The 21,405-nt window shown below is 23.6% G+C and overlaps 6 protein-coding genes across 14 annotated transcripts in view; 3 read left to right on the top strand and 3 right to left on the bottom strand.

Moving 5' to 3' along the window:
* Window positions 1-229: 229 nt before the first annotated feature.
* Window positions 230-2,146, bottom strand: LOC122507086 (glucose-induced degradation protein 8 homolog). The gene is made up of 4 exons (XM_043619600.1): window positions 2,008-2,146; window positions 1,608-1,766; window positions 1,027-1,421; window positions 230-809 (listed from the first exon to the last, which is right to left on the bottom strand). Exons 2-4 carry the CDS (start codon window positions 1,726-1,728, stop codon window positions 633-635), a joined length of 693 nt encoding a protein of 230 aa, XP_043475535.1. The 5' UTR covers window positions 1,729-1,766; window positions 2,008-2,146; the 3' UTR covers window positions 230-632.
* LOC122507085 (dihydropteridine reductase) lies at window positions 2,131-5,403 on the top strand. The gene is made up of 5 exons (XM_043619599.1): window positions 2,131-2,288; window positions 3,151-3,234; window positions 3,712-3,958; window positions 4,289-4,481; window positions 4,936-5,403. Exons 1-5 carry the CDS (start codon window positions 2,199-2,201, stop codon window positions 5,033-5,035), a joined length of 714 nt encoding a protein of 237 aa, XP_043475534.1. The 5' UTR covers window positions 2,131-2,198; the 3' UTR covers window positions 5,036-5,403.
* Window positions 5,404-5,756: 353 nt separating this feature from the next.
* Window positions 5,757-13,962, top strand: LOC122507144 (short/branched chain specific acyl-CoA dehydrogenase, mitochondrial). 2 transcript variants are annotated; one of them, XM_043619704.1, is made up of 9 exons: window positions 5,757-6,006; window positions 8,010-8,187; window positions 9,102-9,213; window positions 9,629-9,729; window positions 9,811-10,017; window positions 10,349-10,519; window positions 12,486-12,611; window positions 12,853-13,171; window positions 13,592-13,962. In XM_043619704.1, exons 2-9 carry the CDS (start codon window positions 8,155-8,157, stop codon window positions 13,765-13,767), a joined length of 1,245 nt encoding a protein of 414 aa, XP_043475639.1. In that variant the 5' UTR covers window positions 5,757-6,006; window positions 8,010-8,154; the 3' UTR covers window positions 13,768-13,962. The 2 variants fall into 2 exon arrangements, with proteins under 2 accessions (XP_043475639.1, XP_043475640.1); XM_043619705.1 differs by lacking the exon at window positions 5,757-6,006 and adding an exon at window positions 7,910-7,927.
* LOC122507145 (32 kDa heat shock protein) lies at window positions 9,087-15,890 on the bottom strand. 3 transcript variants are annotated; one of them, XM_043619709.1, is made up of 3 exons: window positions 15,278-15,890; window positions 14,795-15,157; window positions 9,087-9,219 (listed from the first exon to the last, which is right to left on the bottom strand). In XM_043619709.1, the coding sequence occupies exons 1-2, from the start codon at window positions 15,489-15,491 to the stop codon at window positions 14,805-14,807; spliced, it is 567 nt and encodes a 188-aa protein (XP_043475644.1). In that variant the 5' UTR covers window positions 15,492-15,890; the 3' UTR covers window positions 9,087-9,219; window positions 14,795-14,804. The 3 variants fall into 3 exon arrangements, with proteins under 3 accessions (XP_043475644.1, XP_043475643.1, XP_043475642.1); XM_043619708.1 differs by lacking the exon at window positions 9,087-9,219 and adding an exon at window positions 13,091-13,227; XM_043619707.1 differs by lacking the exon at window positions 9,087-9,219 and having other exon boundaries at window positions 14,609-15,157; window positions 15,278-15,888.
* Window positions 15,891-16,279: 389 nt separating this feature from the next.
* Window positions 16,280-20,898, bottom strand: LOC122507230 (transmembrane protein 185A). Its single transcript, XM_043619846.1, has 5 exons — window positions 20,632-20,898; window positions 19,720-20,065; window positions 18,818-19,117; window positions 18,585-18,708; window positions 16,280-18,401 (listed from the first exon to the last, which is right to left on the bottom strand). Exons 1-5 carry the CDS (start codon window positions 20,667-20,669, stop codon window positions 18,190-18,192), a joined length of 1,020 nt encoding a protein of 339 aa, XP_043475781.1. The 5' UTR covers window positions 20,670-20,898; the 3' UTR covers window positions 16,280-18,189.
* A 213-nt stretch (window positions 20,899-21,111) lies between these two features.
* LOC122507229 (transmembrane protein KIAA1109 homolog) overlaps window positions 21,112-21,405 on the top strand; it is a 36,924-nt gene continuing 36,630 nt past the window's right edge. For 2 of the 6 annotated variants that reach the window (XM_043619844.1, XM_043619843.1), the window contains exon 1: window positions 21,113-21,362. The gene's annotated coding sequence lies outside the window, so the exon portion shown is untranslated. Of the gene's footprint in view, window positions 21,367-21,405 lie in introns of all 6 variants that reach the window. The other 4 variants (XM_043619839.1, XM_043619841.1, XM_043619845.1 and 1 more) reach the window with 4 other exon arrangements.

Here is a 21,405-nt window from a genome sequence, read left to right as displayed (position 1 = left end):
GTAAATATTTTTGTAATTGAAATTTTATGGAAAGAGAAAAAATAAAATTATGTAAAAAAAAAACCTTGTGGAAATTTATTTTTCTTTTAAAGTTTCGAATTTGAAAGTTCAATTGTGAAAAAAATGTTTTTTTTTATTATTTTTATAATTAATAATATATAATTATAATTATAATTGAAATAATTGAAAATAATTGGAATTTAATGGAAAGAGAAGAAAGTAAAATTATGTCGAGAAAATTTCGTTTATTTTACTTGGTAACAGTACTAAAAAGTGAACATTTAATCAATTAGAATTGCAATTAATCACAATTTTTTTGTTTTTATAATATATTTAATATAAATATATATATATATGCTTTTCTTTATACGTTCTACGCAAATATTGAGTCTTGATTTGAAAAAGTCTTTGTAAATTATTGAAATAATAAAGCATATATATATATAAAGTTGTGTGTTTATATGTACTCGAAGATATTAAAGTTTCTTTCTTAATAATTATAAATTGCGTGTTAAACAATGCAAAAACGTCAATATTTTATAGTACATTTCTAAAATTAATAATCTAATAATTCTAATTAACTATAAAATAAATATATTTTTAGTAAATTTGCATTGCTTTTTTTTCTAAACTTATTTCGGGCTTTCTATGCTCGCATTACCCAAATCAGTCATTTTAGGATATTTTATTTTCTTCTTGTCCAATTCGTCCTGCGCCCATAAAATAAGTTTTAACAAATTATTCAGTCTCGGACTTGTTAATTCTCTGTGTTCGGTTTTTAATATAGCCGCATTCAATTCGCTTGCGATCTGCAAAAAATAATATAATATATTGCAAAAAATCTATATTTTAATAATCATTGAATTCTTGTAAAGAATTTATCAAAAAATTTGAAAATAATTGAATTTTATGAAGAATTCAATTATTTTCAATAATTGTAATAAACTTCTTTAGTAATTTTATAAATAATAAAAATCTTCGTGAAAAATTCAATTATTTTTATTTAAATAATAAATAATAATAAACCTTTTGTCTGTGAGTCGGATGTAATAAATCACTGAAGGGACTCTTGTGTGGTTCGTCAAATGCCAATAGAGCCAAAGTTCTTTCCAATTCGCTTAAAATATTATCATCAGATTCCCCAGCTTCACTCAATTGTTCTTGGGCAAATTGTAAAGCCTCCTCGATCCGTCCGGTGCGAATCAATTCAATGAGATGTAATTGTTGAAGATGAAAATAGAGATATCTATCATTATCCAACAATTCTGGATGTAACTGATTGACAAGATCTGTAGCCTCTTGAATTCTACCATTTTGAATTGCATCCCGAATTCGAATTCTATCGTCCATCGAATTCAATTCAACAGTGGGTCCAACTCCAGATTCCTGCTGGAATTTTTCCGCTGCTTCCTTAAATCCCTCTGCAATTAGAAAAAGAAAATCTTTCTTAAAGCGAAGAACTTTATATGAATTTTAATTATAAATCTCTAAACAAAGAAGGTAAAAAATATTCCCTAGTCATTTAAATTTGAGGTTATAATTTTCTTCCCATTGTTGACAATCTCAATCTGACAATTTAGAAAAATTATAAACAGACGATAACTCACCAGTTACTAAATAATTCATTATTAAATTATTCATTGATGTTCTTTGAATATGTGAACCCTCCTCGAGTTTAGCGATCCATTCGTCTTTAGAAACACCGTCCTGTTTCTCGGAGAAACTCATTTTTACGACAAAAATTCACTAAATAGTCATGAACTTATCTAAAAGGGGAAATTAATTTCACTCGTATTGTAATTGGAATTAAATGGAAAAGATTAATAACAATTGTAGAGAATGTGAGAAACTTGTTATTGAAATGTATTGTTTATTTGTCAAATCTGAGATAATTGACAGATTGTAGTGTATGAGGAACAAGCACAAGCGAAATTTTGTAAACTAGTAGAGATAGTGTTTATTTACAATTAATAACTATAATTATGATACTACACGATAAATATTTACCATTCACAGTCAATCCGATATTACTTTTCTCTAAAAACAACGTGAAACAACGTCTGATGTATTTTTTTTTCTTACGTATTTATTATTTTAATTTCCAATTTGACAGGTCACATTATCGACAGTCGGTAAAGTAGTTGCGATCGCACTGCCATGTTGTTGAAAATTGTAAATAATTTGACATTTATTCAACAATGGCTGCCGAAACAGGACGTGTTTTTGTTTACGGAGGAAAAGGAGCTCTTGGATCATCTTGTGTGTCTCTGTTTAAATCAAAAAAATGGGTGAGTTTTTTTATCTCCAATATTAACAATTAACATTTTCTTCTTTATAGTTTATGTGAAAATTTCGATTGTATAGCTTTATTTCATTTGCATCCAACCACTTGTTGGAATGCTGTAAGGAGACAATGTTTAAATAATCAATATCCTTTCTAATTTTACAAGGTTAACACTGATTAGAAAGTAGACTTGTCTTAAAATAGCACGTTTGGTATTTAAAAACTAATTTACAGTCACAATTAAAATTATTTTAACACAATTAAAATAGTACTATTATTTGTGATTTGCACTAACTCACACTAACTTCATTTGCCGGTTAAAGGGTTAAGAGATTATCTTTTCTAAAGAATTTATCGCGAATTTTACTTGCAATTCTATTTTTAATTCATCTTTCTGATGTAAATATGAAATCCAAGAAAAGAAAAATGTTAATAGTCCTGTAGAACCTTAACCTCATTATTACTGTTATAAAAACAATCCACATTCCATAATTTTTTTTATCTTATTGAATTTTAAACGATCTTAAATGACTTATAATAGTAATCTAAGATTTATTATATTCTAATCATGGAATTCAGGAATTTCTATAAATGATTAAAATAATCTCAATTATTAGTAACTAAAAATTGACCTTTAACTGATCTACTTTTTAATTGTAACAATTTTAATTGTTTAATCAACAATTTATATAATCTGTAAAGTTCATCAGATTAAAGTAATTAATTAATTAATTATTTTATTTATTGAGATACATCATATAATCATTAAAAATAAAATAAATGATTTGGAATTTTTTGGCCAATCTTTAAAGTTAAATTTGTACCTACTTTAGTTTATATTTTTATGAAAATTAATTTTTTTCCAGTGGGTGGGTTCAATTGATATTAATGCAAATGACGAGGCCGATGATAATGTGCTTGTGAAGCTGGGACAATCATGGAAGGAGCAGGTGATAAAATTTGCAAATTAATCATTTTTATATTTTGAAATTAATTATTTTAATCAATTATTAATTACTATTATGTAATTAAATTTTTCTTAATTTTTGAAATTAATGAAATTTAAAATTTCAATGAACGAAATTTTGTTTCTATTCAAATGTTTTTCAGAAAAGAAAATAATTAAAATAGAATAAATAAAGAAAATAAATATAAAAAAGAAAATAAACATAAAAAAGAAAAATAGTTAAAATTAAACATTTACTTAGTTAAGAATAAATTTTTTAAAATAGAAAATAATATTTTTCTGTTATTAAAAAAAATTCAAATTAAAAGAGGGCAGAAAATATTATTCATTTGAACGTTCAAAACTTTAGGAAAATGTAATCAATTATTTTAAAGAATAGAATTTCAATTTAATTTAAAAAACAATCATTTTGATAGAATTTTTTTTGGAAAAAACCTGAGATAATATTTTTTTCTTTCAGCAAGAGGATATTTTAAATCAGGTGACAAAGTCTTTGAATGGAAGTAAAGTCGATGGAATAATTTGCGTCGCCGGTGGTTGGGCCGGTGGGAATGCGGCGAATAAAGATTTTATTAAAAATTGCGATTTAATGTGGAATCAAAGTGTCTGGAGTTCTTGCATTGCGGCGAATATTGCCTCTCAGCATTTGAAGGAAGGTGGATTTTTATCGTTAACAGGCGCTAAAGCCGCTTTAGAAGGAACACCAGGTAATTTAAGTAGTAAAAAATAATTAGTAATTATAATAATTAAATTATAATAATCAGTAATTTTTTCTTCTTTAGTATTTTTTTTCATCTTCAGTAATTTTTGACTTCATTAGTAATTCTTGTCATCTTTAGTAATTTTTGTCTTCATTAGTAATTCTTGTCATTTTTAGTATTTTTTGTCATCTTTTGGAAATTGGAAATTTATTCGAAAGAAAGACGATATTTATTTTTCAAAAACTAAAAAAAACTGTTAAATATTATTACGATCTGTAGAATAATTTTATTTTTCTATATTTATTCGTCAGTTTTAATTCATGAATTTTTTTTTAGGAATGATTGGCTATGGAATGGCTAAAGCGGCAGTTCATCAGCTTACGAAATCATTGGCGACCGATGGAAGTGGATTGCCTTCAGGAAGTCTCGTCGCTTCTATTTTACCGGTTACTTTAGACACCCCGATGAATAGAAAATGGATGCCAAAAGCCGACACAACGACCTGGACTCCTCTGGAATTTATTGCCAAGTTAGTAATTTTTATATTCGATTATTTGAATATTTAGTATTTATTATATATTTATTATAAATTTATTTTCCATATTCATAATGAAAACAATAATAATTATTAAAATAAATTAAATAATAAATAAATTAAATAATAAATAATTTAAATAATAAATAAATTAAAATAATTAAATAAATTTAATAATAAAATTAATTTTCTATTTATTAATTATTATTATTTTAATAATTACTTATCATTTATCACATAAATAATAATAAATTGCGCAATGATAATAATGATAGATTGGATTAATTTCAATGAATTTAATTTATACGCAGAACTTTAATTTGCTTTTCATCATTAACATTAATTTTTCTCCTAATTCCTAAAAATTTATAATCAATAATTATTTAATTCTCAACTGGGTGAAATTATGATGATTAAGAATTGTTTTATTATTTTTTTTCGTGCGCAGCTTGTTTTGGGAATGGTCACAAAATGAGAAACGACCATCTAATGGCAGTCTCTTGCAATTGGTAACGAAGGACAATAAAACTGAAGTGATTCCAGCATAAGAGAATAATTTCGAAAAAAGTTCAATCTCAACGATTACATCGCAATCGTGAGAATAAGAAACAAATGTTTTTACCTAAAGGAATCAAAATAATTAATTGTTTAAAGAAAATTAATAATTAATTGTTAAAAAAAACTTCCATCTAGTTGAAGAAATAATTGTTCTTTATTTTTCATTTGAAGAAATACTTCTTCACAATTTTCATGTATAAATTACATCATTGTTATATTGCAGTATTATTTTTAATTTTATTGTTAATTTACAGTGATTCTTTTTTTACACGATCAAAATCTCAAAACGAATCTCTTCTCTGTGCATTTGATTCGAATTTTATGTCTTTAAATAGAAATAAAAATAAATGTTAATATATTTAAATGGCATTTGGAAAAATTGTTCTCAATTAGCGTAAGAAAATTAATTTTTAAAAACAAACAAACCAAATAAATATTGAACCAAAGCATTTTTTTTGTCCAAAGGGAAGATTTTTTTTCTCTGAAAATTTAATTAATGAATCTATTAATAATTTTAGTTAATTTATTTTTATTATAATAAAAAAATATTTTTTTGTTTTGTAAATATGTTTTTTTAATTTTTTTTTAGTATATTTTTTACAAAACAAAGTTGTTTTGTAGGAAAAGAAAAAATTAGATTAGTAAAATTGTGATAATTTTTCTTTCTATTAATTTTGTAATTGGCGTTAGTTTATATAATTTGCCTAATAAATTGTGTGTTTATGCATATATAATTGACGACATAGAGCCGAAAGTATTTCAGGTGGACCAATCTTCATACATCTTAACTGTAAGACAGGTTGATGGACTTGGAAACTTTCTTGTTTGATCCCCACCATATTTATAAGAACAACTGGATCTTCTTGATGTGACAACAACCTTGGTTTGAGAATCCTATAGATCAGTCTTTAAAGTACTATCGAGAGACGAAGATTTTTTAACCACACTCATAAATCTACACGTAAGTTAATTTTCAATTCCCCGCCCATTAATTGTTCGTATTCACCAATTATAATTTTATTTGTCTTAAATTTTTTTACTTATCTCCAAAATTATCATTTGTTTATTGTCCGTTAATTTTGCCTTCATTTTATTTATTATCACTATCATATTTATAATTTATATTTTTTAAATTTAATTTCTATTTTTATTTATTTTTTCATTTTGTTTATTTTTTTTTGTATTTAATTTTATTTATTACTATTTTATTTATAATTACTAATTATTTTTTATTGATTAGTGTTATTATTTTCTTTATTATTGAATTAATATTTTATTTATTTTTATTATTATATTAAATTATTATTTATTCACAATAAATTATTAATTGTTGTTTATTTTGAATTACTTTGTTTTGTTTTTAATTTTATCGTTTTTCCAGATAAAAAATCGTTTCGTAAAAACGTCGATTTAAATTTAGTTGAAGCATATAAAATAAAAGGCATAATCAGAACAAGTGAACTTTGTACCGTATTGAACAATACTGATCTTATCGTTTGTGTAATGTTCCAAATTGATTCTTTCAATCAACACTATTTTCTATTTCTTGATAATCGTTTAATATATTAAATTTGGTTTTTATTTTCTTCCTAGTAATGAGAAAAAAATCCTCTAATCCTATGCTCTTGAAGTTACGATTCATTAACAACTAATTGCTATTTCAATGGAAGTATATAATATTCATTTTGCAAATAACTCCCTTCCGCTTCTTTTATAGCTCTGCCATTAATAATAATAGATCGAAATTAAAAAAAAAATCGAGAAAAAAACGAAGTTTGAAAAAATTAAAAAATAAAAATACGCAAAATTAGAAAATTAAAAAACTTGTTTTTTATTAATTGAATTTTTAATTATTGGAGAATTAAATAATTACTCGATGTAATTATAATGTAAATAGTATAAATAATTATTCTGCAAATTAATTAACAAAACTTAGTTAAAAATAAATTTCAAATTAAATAATAATTAAATTAGATTCTTTTTTCTAGTTTTTCCGCAAAAAGGATCTAATTTAATTATTTTTTGCAAAAAGTAGTTTTGAAATTGTGTACATTAAAATATTGATAAAAACAATCTTTTCTAAACAACTAATTGATAAACATATTTTATTTAAAAAAACAAACTTACAAAACAAAAAATTAATACAACATTTGAGAAAAATAAATTTCGAAAGCATTTTATTTTAAAAAACAAACTTACAAAATAAAAAGTTGATACAACATTTGAGAAAAATAAATTTCGAAAGCATTCGATTGAAGTAAATAATTTTGCAATTAAAAAATTTTCTAAGCAATAAATTGTGGCAACTATTGAGAAAAATTTAATGTACTTTGCACCAACTGAGGTCAACTAAGTATTGACCTTAAATAAATCGGCTAAAATAAATTAGTCTCATTCATGGTAAAAACTAAATATACTTTATTTTTAGACATTTTTTTCCTTTTGAATATTTTATATATTTTCCTCAAAACAAAAAAAGGAAATCAACAAGAAAATGTATTTTTTATAATTAACAATTTTTTGTGATTTAGAAAAAAAAAAAATAAATACTCAAAAAGAAAAAAATACGATTATAGTAAAAAAAAAATCCAAATATCGACCCAGTTCTAAATTTTTTGAATTGAATTCGATTATCAAATTCCTACAACATATTGTATGCTAATAAAACTAAATTGGTGTTTTAATTAAACTTCAATGCGGAAGCACGTGTCGATTTATAGAAAAAAGAAGGATTGTTTTTCTATAAATGTGTAATTTTATTTTTTTTCGAATTTGAAGGAGAGAAAAAGAAGTCGTCGTTTAAAATTGTTACTCGATTAATTGTTGCGTAAAACCCTTTTATAAGATAAAATATGTTTTGATAACCGAATCTATATTTCGAGGTAAATAAATCTGTATTTCTGTGAAGTGATATATATTTGTAAACCAATCTATTTGACCACTGATTCAGATTTTTTTTTACAGATTGCGTAACAATTTGTTTCATATTCTACCCTATCAGAAGTTATCGAGCAGTCGTCTTCAATTATTGTTGGAAGTGGGAACGAAATTTTTGATTCGTGTCAAATAGAATTTTCTACATACAAATTCACGGACAAAAAGAAGAAAGATGAATTCGATTATTAAAACAATTTCCCCCAAGGTATGTTTTTTTTTATCAAAAAAAGAAATTTTTCTATTTTTCCTATTTCGGGAAAAAAAAATCCAACCGAATAATATTAATTACTATTTACTTAAAATTTACTATCTTTTTTTTGTGTAAATTTTGTAAAATTCTTTATCTATTTCTCTGATTTATTTGCCAGTCACTGTATTTTAAAATTTAATTTAAAAAAAAATTAAAATTACAAATTTTTTGATAAAATCCAGAGGCAAAATTAAATTGTTGATATCATTTGTTCTTTTTATTTTTTTGATAAATGTCTTTTTTAATTGCCTTTCAAACACATTATTATTGGCTTTTAGATAACTAATTTATTCATAGTGAAAAAAAATTCCAAGAAAGCAATATATCATTTTATCGTCTTCAAAAGCCATAATTAATAGTCGATTTTTTATTAGTTTCTATTTATATTTATTTTTTAGTGTAAAAACAATTTAAATTTGAAATGTGTATTGGAGTGAATGCAAACCACTCCCACTTTCAATAAAATTAAACTCTATATATAAAAAGTAGAACAAAAAAAACAACCGAATTCAAAATAAAGAGAAAGTTTTGTAAATAAAAATAAAAAATGATTCTGTCTAGAAATAATACAAAAAAGAAAAAAATATTTTCGAAAATTTTAATTTTTAATGTTCAAAAATAAAAATATTTTCGCAAATTTTAATTTTTAATGTTCAAAAATAAAAAATTTTGAAGTATGTAATTTTGATAATTATCCAAACTGATAGCATTTTGATAGCATTTTCGAAATAAACGAAGAAATATATACACTGATTTCGAAACGCGATGTCTTTTACGTAAATAATTAAAAATTGAATTTTATTTTAAAGACATTATCATACTGTAAATGTTTTCATGTTCTGTCAATGATAATTAATTGCTATTTGCAGATATTGAGAAAATTAATGCACGGTTCACAGATGCATTTAACAGCATCTTTAAGTCAATGTCCTGGACCTTTGACCCAATTCACCGACGATGAAATTATGATGAGGGATTCGGGTAAGACTGCAAAAAAAAATTCAAAAAATTAAATTGTTTTTTCTGGATAATCATTCGATTGTAATCTATTTTATATTGTTTATCTAACAACTGTTTTACATCTTTATTGTTATTACTATTATTATTGTTATTTTTAATTTCTATTACAATTTTTATTATTTTCTTTTTAAATTTGTATTACTATTTTTATTATTATTTTTGTTTTAAATTTTTATGACTATTTTTATTATTAATATTTTGTTTTATTTTTACTATTACAATTTATATCCAAAAATATGTGAATAGAAAAAATATTCTTTTTATTTTTATTTATAGAAGTATAGAAATAATTTTATTTATTTTTTCAAATTCACTGGATAAATTATTATATAATAGAAATAATTTATATTTATTTATCATATACAATTTCTTGCAGTTGCAAAATTGAGTAAAGAACAAATTGAGCCGCTCGTGAAGAAAATGGAAAAAGAGGGAAAACTTGATGATAAACTTGTGAAAACGATATTTGAAAATGGGGTAAAAAGAAATTGAATAAAATAGCATTGTAAATTTAAAACAAAAAAAAACTGATTGTTTATTGTGATTTTAAATTTACAGTTAATGGGAATGCAAGTGCCAGCGGAATATGGAGGCACTGAGAGTTCATTTATGTCGACAATTTTGGCTGTCGAGGAATTAGCAAAAGTCGATGGAGCTGTTGCGGCATTTGTTGATATTCACAATACTCTAGTCAATTCATTAGTTATAAAAGTGGCTTCACATGAACAGAAACTCAAATATTTAACGAGATTAGCACAAACTGATGTAAGTCACAAAAAAGTGATCATTATTTTTTTTATTCTTACGAAAAATTTGTTCCTTTTTCTAAAGAAAAAAAAAATTAACTGAATAATTTTTGTTGTAAGGACAATTTTTTGAATTGTTATTTAAATAGGAACAACTTTTTAAGTACCTAGTAATTTTTTAAATCAGAACAATTTTGTGAATAGTAATTTTTTAAAGAAGAATATTTTTTTGAATAATAATTTTTTAAACAGCTATTTTTTGAATAATAATAATTTTTTAAATAATAATAATACCCTTTTAAACAAAAATAATTTCTTAATTAAATAAAATAAGATTTAAAATTTTTCAGGTTGGAAGTTTTTGTTTAACAGAACCTGGTTCGGGATCAGATGCATTTTCTCTAAAGACTGTCGCGAAAAAAGATGGAAAAGATTACGTATTAAATGGATCGAAAATGTGGATATCAAATTCTGATATCGCTGGAATTTTTGTTGTATTTGTCAACGCTAGTCCATCTGATGTAAGTTTTTCTCTTTTTTTTCATAATAATTTACTTGTTTTCTAAAAAATTTGCTTATTCAGGGTTGCCACAGGTCAGGGAATTCAAAATTTTTTTTAAATTCTCGTAAAAATTTTAATTATCTTTAAAAATAATAAAATGCTTCTTCGAATTCCAATTATTTTCAAAAATTTTAATAAAATTCTTTGCAAAATTTCAATTATTTTCAAAAAATTTTCCTCAATCCAATGATTTTCAATATCTACTATTTTAATAAAATTTTTCAAAAGAATTTAATTATTTAAAAAAAAATGCTGATAAAATTCTAAGCAAACATTAAATTATTTTCATAAATAATAAAATTTTCACAGGAATTCAACTATTACAAATTTTTTATAAATTTTTTCGCAATAATTCAGTAATATAATTAATTAATTAATTCATAAATAATAACATTTTTACAAAAATTCAATTATTTTAATGAATAATAAAACTCATCATAGAATTTCAATTATTTTTAATACAATTGTAATTGAATTCCTCGAAAATTTTAATTATTCTTAAAAATTCCATTAAAATTCCTCGAAAAAAATCAATTTTGTTGATAAAATTCTTTATGATAATTCAATTTTGAGAAACATTCATTTATTTAATAAATTATTTATTTTTGTATTTAAATAATTGAATTCTCGTAGAATTTTCCAATAAAAATTGATTTAAAAATAAATATCAGTTAAAATTTTAGATAATAATTGAATATTAAAAGCATTATAGCATGAATTTTTAAAAATAATTGATAATTGATTTCTTTCGAAGAATTTTAATAACATTTTTGAAAATAATTACATTTTTCAAAGGATTTACTTAAAATTTTATTAAAAATAATTGAAATCCTGTGAAGAATTTTATTAATTCATGACAGTAATTGAATTCTTGCAATAAATTTTTTCAAATTTTTTTTTAAATAATTGAAATAATGTAAAGAACCTTATTATTTATGAAAATAATTGAATTCCTGCAACGAATTTTATTACATTTTTTTCAATTAATTGAATTCTTTTGAGAACTTTTATTAAAATAGTAAATTTTTAAAATATTTGAATTTCAACGAAGAATTTTATTATATTCGTGAAATGCAATTAAATTTTTGCAAAAAATTTAAGAAAATAATTCTATTTTTCTAGAAATTTACTTTAAATTGTATTATAAATAATTGAAATCCTCAGAAAAATTTTATAATTTTTGAGAATAATAGAATTCTTACAACATACGAATTTTATCAATTTTTTTTTAAATAATTGAATTCATGTGAAAAATTTTATTACTTGTTAAAATAATTGATTTCCTAGCAACGAATTTGATTACATTTTATTTAAATAATTAAATTATTTTGAGAACTTTTATTAAAATAGTAAATTTTGAAAATTTTTGAAAATAATTACATTTTTCGAGAAATTTATTTTAAATTGTATTAAAAATAATTGAAACCCTGTGAAGAATTTAATTGTTTATGAAAATAATTGAATTCTTGCAACGAATTTTATTATAATTTTTGTAAATAATTAATTTTTTTTTTTTTTGAAAAGTTTTATGGAAATTTAAATTTTTATAAAACATAAAGATACCAATTACTCCAAGTCAAAAACTCGGAGTGATTGATATCTTCATGTTATATAATAATATTCTTATAAGTTGTTGAATTTTAAAAATGTTTGAATTTGAATGTTTTGAAGAATTTTAATTCCTGTGGAAAAATAATAATTTAAATACTTATTTAAAAATTTAGTTATTGATGTTTGTGAATAATTTTACAATTTAAAAAATTCGTAAGTAAATGTAATAGAATGTTTTTTGAGTATCTAATAATTTTTAGAATGAATCAGAATATTCTTTAGAGTCAGGGAAAAAGTCAAAATTATTTTGTAATCGTAAAAAAAGACAACAAAAGAAAAAATAAATAATAGACAAAATAAATTTTTTCCATCAGGGATACAGAGGAATCACCGCATTTATAATGGACAGCAATTCACCAGGTGTCACTGTTGCCAAACCTGAAGATAAATTGGGTATAAAAGCGTCGGGAACTTGTATGATTCACTTTGAAAACGTCAGGGTAAGGAGATTTTTTTACATTTAGGAAATAATTACATATTATTTGTTATTTTAGTTTTCCGTTCAATTTTAATTGTTAATTCAATTTTAGTTTTAAATAGGTTTAGTTTTCAATTCAATTTTAAATTTAGTTCTTAATTTAATTTCAATTTAGCCTTTTGATTTAATTTGAAAAACTAATTTACAATAAAAATATTCTTGATATCACGATTTATTAAAAATTATTTTTCTGCTTTCTGCAGGTTCCAGAAGAAAATATATTAGGGGAATTCGGAAAGGGCTATAAATATGCGGCGGGATTTTTAAATGAGGGGCGAATTGGAATTGGAGCGCAAATGATTGGAATTGCTCAGGGTTGTTTGGATGCAACGATTCCTTATACACTGGAGCGAAAACAATTTGGAAACGACATCTTTTCATTCCAATCGATGCAACATCAAATCGCCCAGGTCGCCACCGAATTAGAATGCGCAAGATTATTAGTTTATAATGCTGCAAGAATGGTTGATGCCGAGCAAGATGTTATGAAAGAAGCAGCGATGGCAAAATTATTCGCATCAGGTATTTTTCCAATTATTTATTCTCCAGTCATTTCTCTTGAATTGTTTTCAAAATATCTAAAAAAAATTTTTAATTTTTTTTTGTAGTTTCTACGTAAATTTAATGCTATAAAAAATATTATTTTGTCTCTTGCTCTCAAGTCACAACAAAGACGAAAATTATTCTCTAAATATTTCATTTTCAGGTGATAACTATTTTCCAATTTTTATTCTTCAAAACAAATTTCTTTTTAAAATTATTTTTCAATATTCAAAAAATTTAATTTAATTTTTAATTTAATTTAATTAAATTTAATATTTTATTTAAATTTAATATTCAATTTATTTTATTTTATTTTATTTTAATTTAATATTCAAAAGTCAAACATCTTTTCTTTAGCAAATATTCTACATTTCTTACGTTTTTATTATCGTCTTCCAGAAATTGCATTGAAAGTGACAGCGAAATGTATAGACTTTATGGGTGGAGTTGGATTTACAACGGATTTCCCCCAGGAAAAATTCTTTAGAGATTGTAAAATTGGAACAATCTATGAGGGCACAAGTAATATGCAATTGTCAACCATTGCAAAATGTATTCGAAAGCATTATTCCTAAATTTCCAATTACAAATTATTCTCTGCGCAATAATTGAAAATCTTCTCGATGAGAATTTTTTTTTTATCGGGCACATTATCAGCCATCGAAACAAAAGTATTATTTAAAAAAAAAACATTCCTAGACTTGGTGATAATTAAATTATCGTCAGAAACAAAAAAAAATATCGATGATAAAATATTTTTTCAATAAAATTTTTAATTAGTTTTAACAAATTTTTAATGACAAAAATTAATAATTAATAATTATTAATTAAAATTAATAAATATTAATAATAATAATAAAAATGATAATAATAAACATAATAATAATTAAAAAATAATGTTTCTTTTTAATAGAATTTCAAAAAAGTACTAGAAAAAAAATAATTTAATTTGTATTAATTAACTTCAATTTTCTACTTTTATTTTATTGTATTAAAAATTTTAATTTTGATCTATCGGTAAATTTCATGTTAAATTAAATTAAAAAATTATAAATTCATTACATTCTGGAAAATTTATACTTTTATTTTATTAAATTAAATATTAAAATTTTGTTCTATCGTTAAAATTTGTTGTTTATTCAAGTGGATAGAAATGATTTCAATTTCCCTAAAAAATATCAAGTGCGTATTAATTTACTATAAATCAACGTTCTATTGATTTAATAAAAATGTTAATTCGTGAGCAAGATAACACTGTTTAAATATTTAATTTGAATTACAAATATCGAAAACTAACGCAACTATTTAATATAAAGAATAAAAAGTTAGAATAAATTTCTTTTAATAAAAGAATTTATTTTCGTTATAAAAAATTAGTTTTTAATTTCAAATTAAATTGTATGAAAAATAAATTTATTTTACATACAAAATTTATCGATATGCTAATATATAATAAAACGAGTCACTAATAATAATTTTTTACGTTTTAATTCTAATGTAAATTAGATTTCTTTTGGTGTGAAAAAAATTTGCATTTTAATTTTTACATTTCTTTTCAATTTCTTTGAATTGATAATTTAAATTGATTTTGGGAAAAATTACCTCTTTAGTTTTAGTTTCCATTTTGGTTATTTTCCGTTGATTCTGTAGGTTTTGGTTCTGGGTAGTCAGGGGTTTCTTCTGGTACAAAAGGTTTTGCTGCTGGTTTCTTTTTTGGTTCATTAGGTTGTAATTTTGATACTTCCTGATTTTTTGGTGGTTCTTTAGTTTGTAATTCTGGTTTGGTAGGTGGTAATTCTGTCACTTCTGGTTGATTAGTTTGTAATTCTGGTTCATTGGGTTCAACTTTTGGTACCACAGGTTTTTTTGGTTGTTCAGTTGTTTGTGATTCTGGTGCATCAGGTAGAACAACAGGACGTGTCGTTATTTCAGGTTTTACCGTAGTTGAAGTTTTATTCTTCGAATCTGAAAAATATTGAAACTTATTTTACAGAAAATTGGGTAAAAATTGAAAAATTTCCACATTTAAAATATTTTTAACAACTATTGAATAATCAATTAGCGAAAAATAGAAAATTACAATACCTGGACACAGGAAGAATTTTACGAATGAATCAAAAAAGGTTTCATAATCGTCATCATCATCATCATCATCATCTTCATCATCAAAAGCATTAAGAAAGTCATCCAAATAGTCAGTTTCCTCATCATTCGCTTTGTCAGAATTGAAAACAGTCGGTAAAGCTTTACCTCCACAAAACAAAAATACAGAGATACAAAGAATAATTGTAAGTTTCATTTTTTAATTTTTTATTCTCTCAAAACAGGAGAAAGAAAATAGTCGATGTTTATGAATAAAGAACTATTCGGCGTATGTTCCGGAAATTATTTCATTTACTCTTTTTAAATATCTTCACTGTTTACTTTTAGTGTCAATGAATTCAAGGCGATGATTTTTTTATTGATTTTTAATATTTACTTAAGTTTTGAACATTATACGAAATAATGTAAATTCGATTTTTATATGAAAAATTAACTTTTTCTGCTGTTTTTAGAGTGGAATTACAGACTCATACCCGCACACACTTGCGATTAAATTAAACATATCTGCGTCCTGATTAGTTTAAGAGCCGTATTTGTACAAAAATTCAAGGATGTAAATAAAATAATTTAATGGAATATTTTTCGATAAACAACTACTGAAAAAATACGCGTAATTCTATACGCATTTAAAATGAATCATGAAATTATCTTTTCTTTTCTCTACCTATTTTACACACGTGTACATTTGAAATACACCTGTTCAAAAATTTTAAAAAAATTCTCTATTTAGAAGAAAAACTTCTTTTTGAAAATTTTTAAATATTTCTCTTTATTATAATTTATAGATAATTTAATTGAAAAAAGTTTAAATAAAAAAAATTGGTGAACGGATTTATTTGAGTATAAAAAGAAAGCAAATAATTAACTTTAAGACGATTTCAGATACGAAAAAATATAAATTTTATTCGGATTTAAATTGTTTTTCATTCTGCTTAAATTCTAACAGAATATAATAATATTAATATAATAATAATAATAGTAATAATAATAATAATTAATATAATAATTGTTAATTGGCCAACCATCGTGATAAGTAAATATTTTGTAACACAGAATAAAAAAATTAATAAAAATTTACGATGGTTCTCTAGAATACAACAGAGTATGTACAATATTAGTTTATGTACAAAATTGAAGGATAATTAAATTCTAATTTCTATATCCAGCAACGTTTAACAATAAAATTTTCGAAATAATTTTCTTTTTTCAATCCAGCTGCTTTTTTTTACTTTAAGCTTAATCTATTCATCGACGTATTTTCAGTCTTGTATTCCAAAATAAATACTATTTTTTTTTAACAACGCCAATCATCACATTTTTTTCATTTTGCCTGAATAGACGAAGAGATGTTTTACATTTGCAGAATTTTTTTTTTTGTAATTTTTAAAAAGCGCAGAATTAAAACAACTTTCTCCATTCTTTTACATTTTGCAGACTGATTAAAAAAATGAGTTTTTTTTCTTATTTCTTTATAATCTAAATGTTTAAAATTCTCTATTTTTTTCTTATTAGTTTAAATTATGAAATTATAATATATATATTTATATAAATATCTACATTGAAGAGTGATGAAATTATATATTTACACGTTTATCAATTAAATGAATTGTGGATATATTTTCTTTGATATTAAATTGTAATGGCAAAGGCAAATATTAACGAAGAAGTTTATTTTTTTATGAATATTTGAATTGGAAGCAAAAATATTAATAAGCTAAGGAGAATTCAAAATTTTTTTAAAATATTCGAATTTGAATGTTTATTTATCGAAATAAAGGAAATTGAGTATTGCTTTATAAATATTACTTGGAAACGAAATTACCTTTAGAAATCAATTGATTTGGAATCAATTGGTTTGGAATTAATTGATTTAGAATCAATTTGAGAATTAATAAATCTTTTTTTTTAATTAGGTAACTGAAATTTGATAAATTTTAGTGATTGTCGAGTGTGTCTGAAGTTTTTCTCTTTCCGTATTTTTATAATGTTTTTTCGCCTAAGTTTATCATTTTTTTTATAGAAAACAAACACAATCACTCTGTTATAAAATAGGCACATGTTTTTTTTCTTTAGGTAATTAATGGAATTTTTCATCGAAACACTAAATTGTTCATTTGAATGAAATAGGAAAAATGTTTCAAGAACATAATTTGGCAAATATAACTTTAGATTTTAAAGACTAAATAATAAATAATTGACATTAAGCTTGTCAGTTTACTGTAAAACATTAATTTATGCTCAGACATTATCTAATCAATGTATTATAATTAGCACCATATTCCAATAATTTAATAAAAATTATGGAAAACAATTTCTTTTCTTCATAGAAAGGGAATATCACTGAAAAATTTACTAAGTAAAAGAAAAATAGTCTGGCGTTAATTTAAAACTTGAGTTGAACAAATTACTTTCTTCATTTAATTTCTAGAATTCGATGCGTAAGAGAAAAAATTTTCGTGATATATTGCAACAATTTTGAGTCCATCTAGTCAATAAAAAAAAATCCTATGTACAAATCGTTTTTTTACAAATACAAAAAATTGTCCATGTCAAGAAATTAAATTTTTTGAATGGACAATTACTTTTAAAGTTGCCATTTTTTCTTTTTCTTGAGCAAAATTTAAAATCAAAAAGAAAATCTTAATTTTGTCACTTTCATTGACAAATTCAAGTCCATGAATTTTAAATTAAAAATATTTCTACATACTTACAGCGTTTGAAATATGCCAACAATTTTTTTTTTTGTTCGGTATATTACACTTTTCGAGCACCAAATAAATTTGCAAACTTGCAATAATTGCAATAATTGCAAAAGAGAAAAGGGAATAGAAAGTAAATTTTTGTGTCTGTATTAATTAGACTGATTGAAAATTTAAGTAGTTGAGCCAGATTAATCAATCGGGCATGTCTATGGAGACTATAGGCACTACGGGCTTTGTTAGGTCGATTTTCTTGATGTGTTTTTCACTTTTTTCTGAAACCATCGGCTCGGACGGCGGTTGATCATTATCATTTCGTGATTGATAAGAAATATTGCCATACTCTTGAAGCAATGGACATAGGCCCAAAAGAAAGTGGCAAAAATCTTTTCTTATTCCAAACCACCCTGAAAAAAATGTTAATTCAAACATTGATAATTAATTCCATTATTAATAGTAAATTGAAAATTATTGATCAAAGAAATCGATTAATTGAATTAAAATTACAAGAATCGAATGTTTCTTTTTTTTTAAATTAAGACTGAATTGAAACAAGATTTTAGTTTTTTTAATTAAATTGTAATAGTTACACTTATTTCCTCCTTTTGCTCCAAAAGACATACAAATGAGTGTCATGTAAGAAAATATCAATGGCGTCGCTACTGTTGTGTAATGCAATGAAATATCACCATCGAGTTTATTCGCCAGTAGAACCTAAATATAAAAATAGGATAGAAATTAGTAGAAATAAAATAGAATACAATAAAATAAATAGAATAAACAAAATAATAATATTAATCATGAAATAATACGAATTACTTACTTGAAAGACTAAAATGGGCACTACGAGAAAAGTGTATGCAATAGCAGAATTTAACGATGTACGTCTTTGACGTGCGTTAATTTGTGGTGTTCTTAATAAAACGGCAGCAAATACAATAGCATATAAAACAGCAACTAGCGATAAACACAATAAAGCCCAAAGGGGCACGAACACAACCTCCCAGCTCCAAGTAATAAAATTATCCAGTCTCAATGCCAGGAAAATAAATTGTAGTACATTGACTGCACAAAAAAGTTCGAGCTCAAAGGAACGATCATGTTTCACAGCCCAAATGCATACCTGAAAAATTTATTTTTCTCATCAATTTTTCTTTTATGGAATGAAAAAAAAACTCTATGGAATAACAGACTTCGCACTCGATAATTAATTTTAAAAAAAGTAGCAAAAAGACTGCTTTTTGCTACTTTCAAACTTAAAAAAGTAGTAAAACAGTAGCTATCGAAAAATTAAACTTGACGACTATAAAAAACTCGTTTTAAACACTTCACAAAACTGCCAAAAATTCCATTCTATATTTTATTTTCCTAACTTTTTTCTAATTTTCATCAAAAATATTATTTATTACTTTCTTATCCTGCTAATAAATTGAATTCCCGCTACGAATTTTATTATTCATGAAATAATTTAAATATTTATAAAAATAATTTAATTCTTGCGAGAAGAATTTTATAAAAATTTTTAAATAGTTGTTTTCTTTCGGCTAACTTTATGTAAATTCTAATAAATATAAACAAAAAATATTGAGGAATATAAACAAAAAAAGAGATAAAGAATTATAAATATAGAGAAATATAAGTAAATATAAATATAATTAATATAAACTTAGATATAAATAAATAGAAATATTAAGAAACAATTTTTCCTAAAATTGGAATACTCACAGCTATAGATACAATGGAGATGAAAATCAATGGTATGAAAACAAGTATCCACAAGTGTCTTTCTGATTCTAATTTGTCGCACACTAATAATTCGAACATTAATAAAATTAAATGCAATGCGAGAGTAATCAACATTGCTTTATAATGTACATAGGCATCTCCTTCTAATCTCGCGTGTGGATGTCTCCACCAAACATAACTTCCAACTGTTGCTCCCAAAATTACCATACTTTTCCAAAACCATATTGGACTGAAAACTGACCAATAACTCCATTCTATGTAGCCATCAAGTCGCAAAGCAAACAATAATGTAAATATCATTAGACACGTATGTACTAAAAATTTGCTGAAAAAGAAAATAAAAACTGTCAATAAAAATTAAGACAACAGTTGCAATCGCAAATAAATTAGAAATCTATTTATAAATTTCGAATAATTATAATCATTCTTTCCATTTAGTAACTATTTATTAGTTTATATTATCGAATTCGTTATATTATTCTTAATTTATATCATTATTAGTTTATATAATATATAATTATCAGTTTATATAATTAGTTTACATAATTATTAATAGTAACAAATTAACTTCCTACCAAAAAAGAACAACAAATTTTTTATAACCTTAAAATGCAAACTAGTTTTTTTTTCTAGAAAAAATATTTAAAAAATAACACATCATTGTTAAGTATTAAATATATAAATCAAACAGAAAAAAAACAACCGATCCTGAAATAATGAGATATAAAGAATTCTCACAGGTTCTATTTATAAATTCGTTTTGTTAACAAAAGAATGTTATTTCAAGAATGGTATTTTTTTCATGCTCAGTTCCTCGCGATTATTAATAAACAATATCAATGTCATTGTTATGATAAAATAATACAAAAATTTAATTGAAAACTGCGATACCTTGGATTAAAATCTTGAAAGAGTGTTTGAAGATTCATGTTAATTAAGGTCAGATGAATAATTTTCTTTTTTTCACACCCCGAAGAGTGGTAAACTTTTTTTTTCTCTCACTTTTATTTCATTGAAAGCGTCAAGCTAGCGTTTATTTTTCACACAACTCATTGTGGAAAATCACAATCCACAATTTATTCTTTAACAATTAAAAAAAAAACAGTTATTTTTTCACCATCGTTTGCAAAAAAAATGCAAGTGTATAACATCACACACAGTGAAGTTGTCACTATCTTCCAGTTTTCGATGTTTTTAAATCGAATCTATCGATTTTTGAATGAGAAAATTTTTAAATTCTTAAAATTATTGTAAATTATTGAAATGTTGATAAAATAGATATATACCAAAGGTATAGAATGAATCGAAAAGGAAATAAAATTATTAAATTAATTTATTACTTATTTTTCCTTGGATAATTATTTCCCGCTTTTCAAAACTTCGATTTTTCTTGTACGCCTGCGCAATGATTGTTCGCGGCTATGTTCAGTGTGTAACACACTCACATTTGCTCCACATTTGCTCACACCGAATCATTATAGTAAATTTACGAATATGTGGGTGTAGTAGTGAAATTAAAAGTTATAAACATATAAAACAATGAATATTAAAACAAAAATACAATTGAAAACAGTTAGAGGTGTATAATTAGAGTTACACGATGTGAATTAATTAACCGATCTGCAAGTGCTTTCCATTATCTTTAAAAATGTTGCTTTTCTCTAT

This window comes from Leptopilina heterotoma, unplaced genomic scaffold (genome assembly GCF_015476425.1).
Source record: "Leptopilina heterotoma isolate Lh14 unplaced genomic scaffold, ASM1547642v1 Lhet_45, whole genome shotgun sequence".
Taxonomy (NCBI): domain Eukaryota; kingdom Metazoa; phylum Arthropoda; class Insecta; order Hymenoptera; family Figitidae; genus Leptopilina; species Leptopilina heterotoma.
Note: the sequence above shows the minus strand (reverse complement) of the source record. Positions and strands in the feature narration are given on the sequence as shown.

Excerpts from the sequence above, each read along its gene's own strand:
- LOC122507230 (XM_043619846.1), bottom strand. The coding sequence starts at position 20,669 with ATGAATCTTCAAACACTCTTTCAAGATTTTAATCCAAG. Across the intron at positions 19,118-19,719 it reads TCTCCATTGTATCTATAGCT|GTATGCATTTGGGCTGTGAA; the intron begins GTGAGTATTCCA and ends TAAATTTTTCAG. Across the intron at positions 18,709-18,817 it reads TGCCCATTTTAGTCTTTCAA|GTTCTACTGGCGAATAAACT; the intron begins GTAAGTAATTCG and ends TTTTATATTTAG.
- LOC122507085 (XM_043619599.1), top strand. The coding sequence starts at position 2,199 with ATGGCTGCCGAAACAGGACGTGTTTTTGTTTACGGAGGAAAAGGAGCT. Across the intron at positions 3,959-4,288 it reads CGCTTTAGAAGGAACACCAG|GAATGATTGGCTATGGAATG; the intron begins GTAATTTAAGTA and ends ATTTTTTTTTAG. Across the intron at positions 4,482-4,935 it reads CCTCTGGAATTTATTGCCAA|CTTGTTTTGGGAATGGTCAC; the intron begins GTTAGTAATTTT and ends TTTCGTGCGCAG.
- LOC122507086 (XM_043619600.1), bottom strand. The coding sequence starts at position 1,728 with ATGAGTTTCTCCGAGAAACAGGACGGTGTTTCTAAAGACGAATGGATC. Across the intron at positions 1,422-1,607 it reads AATGAATTATTTAGTAACTG|AGGGATTTAAGGAAGCAGCG; the intron begins GTGAGTTATCGT and ends TTCTAATTGCAG. Across the intron at positions 810-1,026 it reads ATCCGACTCACAGACAAAAG|ATCGCAAGCGAATTGAATGC; the intron begins GTTTATTATTAT and ends TATTTTTTGCAG.
- LOC122507145 (XM_043619709.1), bottom strand. The coding sequence starts at position 15,491 with ATGAAACTTACAATTATTCTTTGTATCTCTGTATTTTTGTTTTGTGGA. Across the intron at positions 15,158-15,277 it reads AAAATTCTTCCTGTGTCCAG|ATTCGAAGAATAAAACTTCA; the intron begins GTATTGTAATTT and ends AATATTTTTCAG.
- LOC122507144 (XM_043619704.1), top strand. The coding sequence starts at position 8,155 with ATGAATTCGATTATTAAAACAATTTCCCCCAAG. Across the intron at positions 9,214-9,628 it reads AATTATGATGAGGGATTCGG|TTGCAAAATTGAGTAAAGAA; the intron begins GTAAGACTGCAA and ends AATTTCTTGCAG. Across the intron at positions 9,730-9,810 it reads AAACGATATTTGAAAATGGG|TTAATGGGAATGCAAGTGCC; the intron begins GTAAAAAGAAAT and ends TTAAATTTACAG.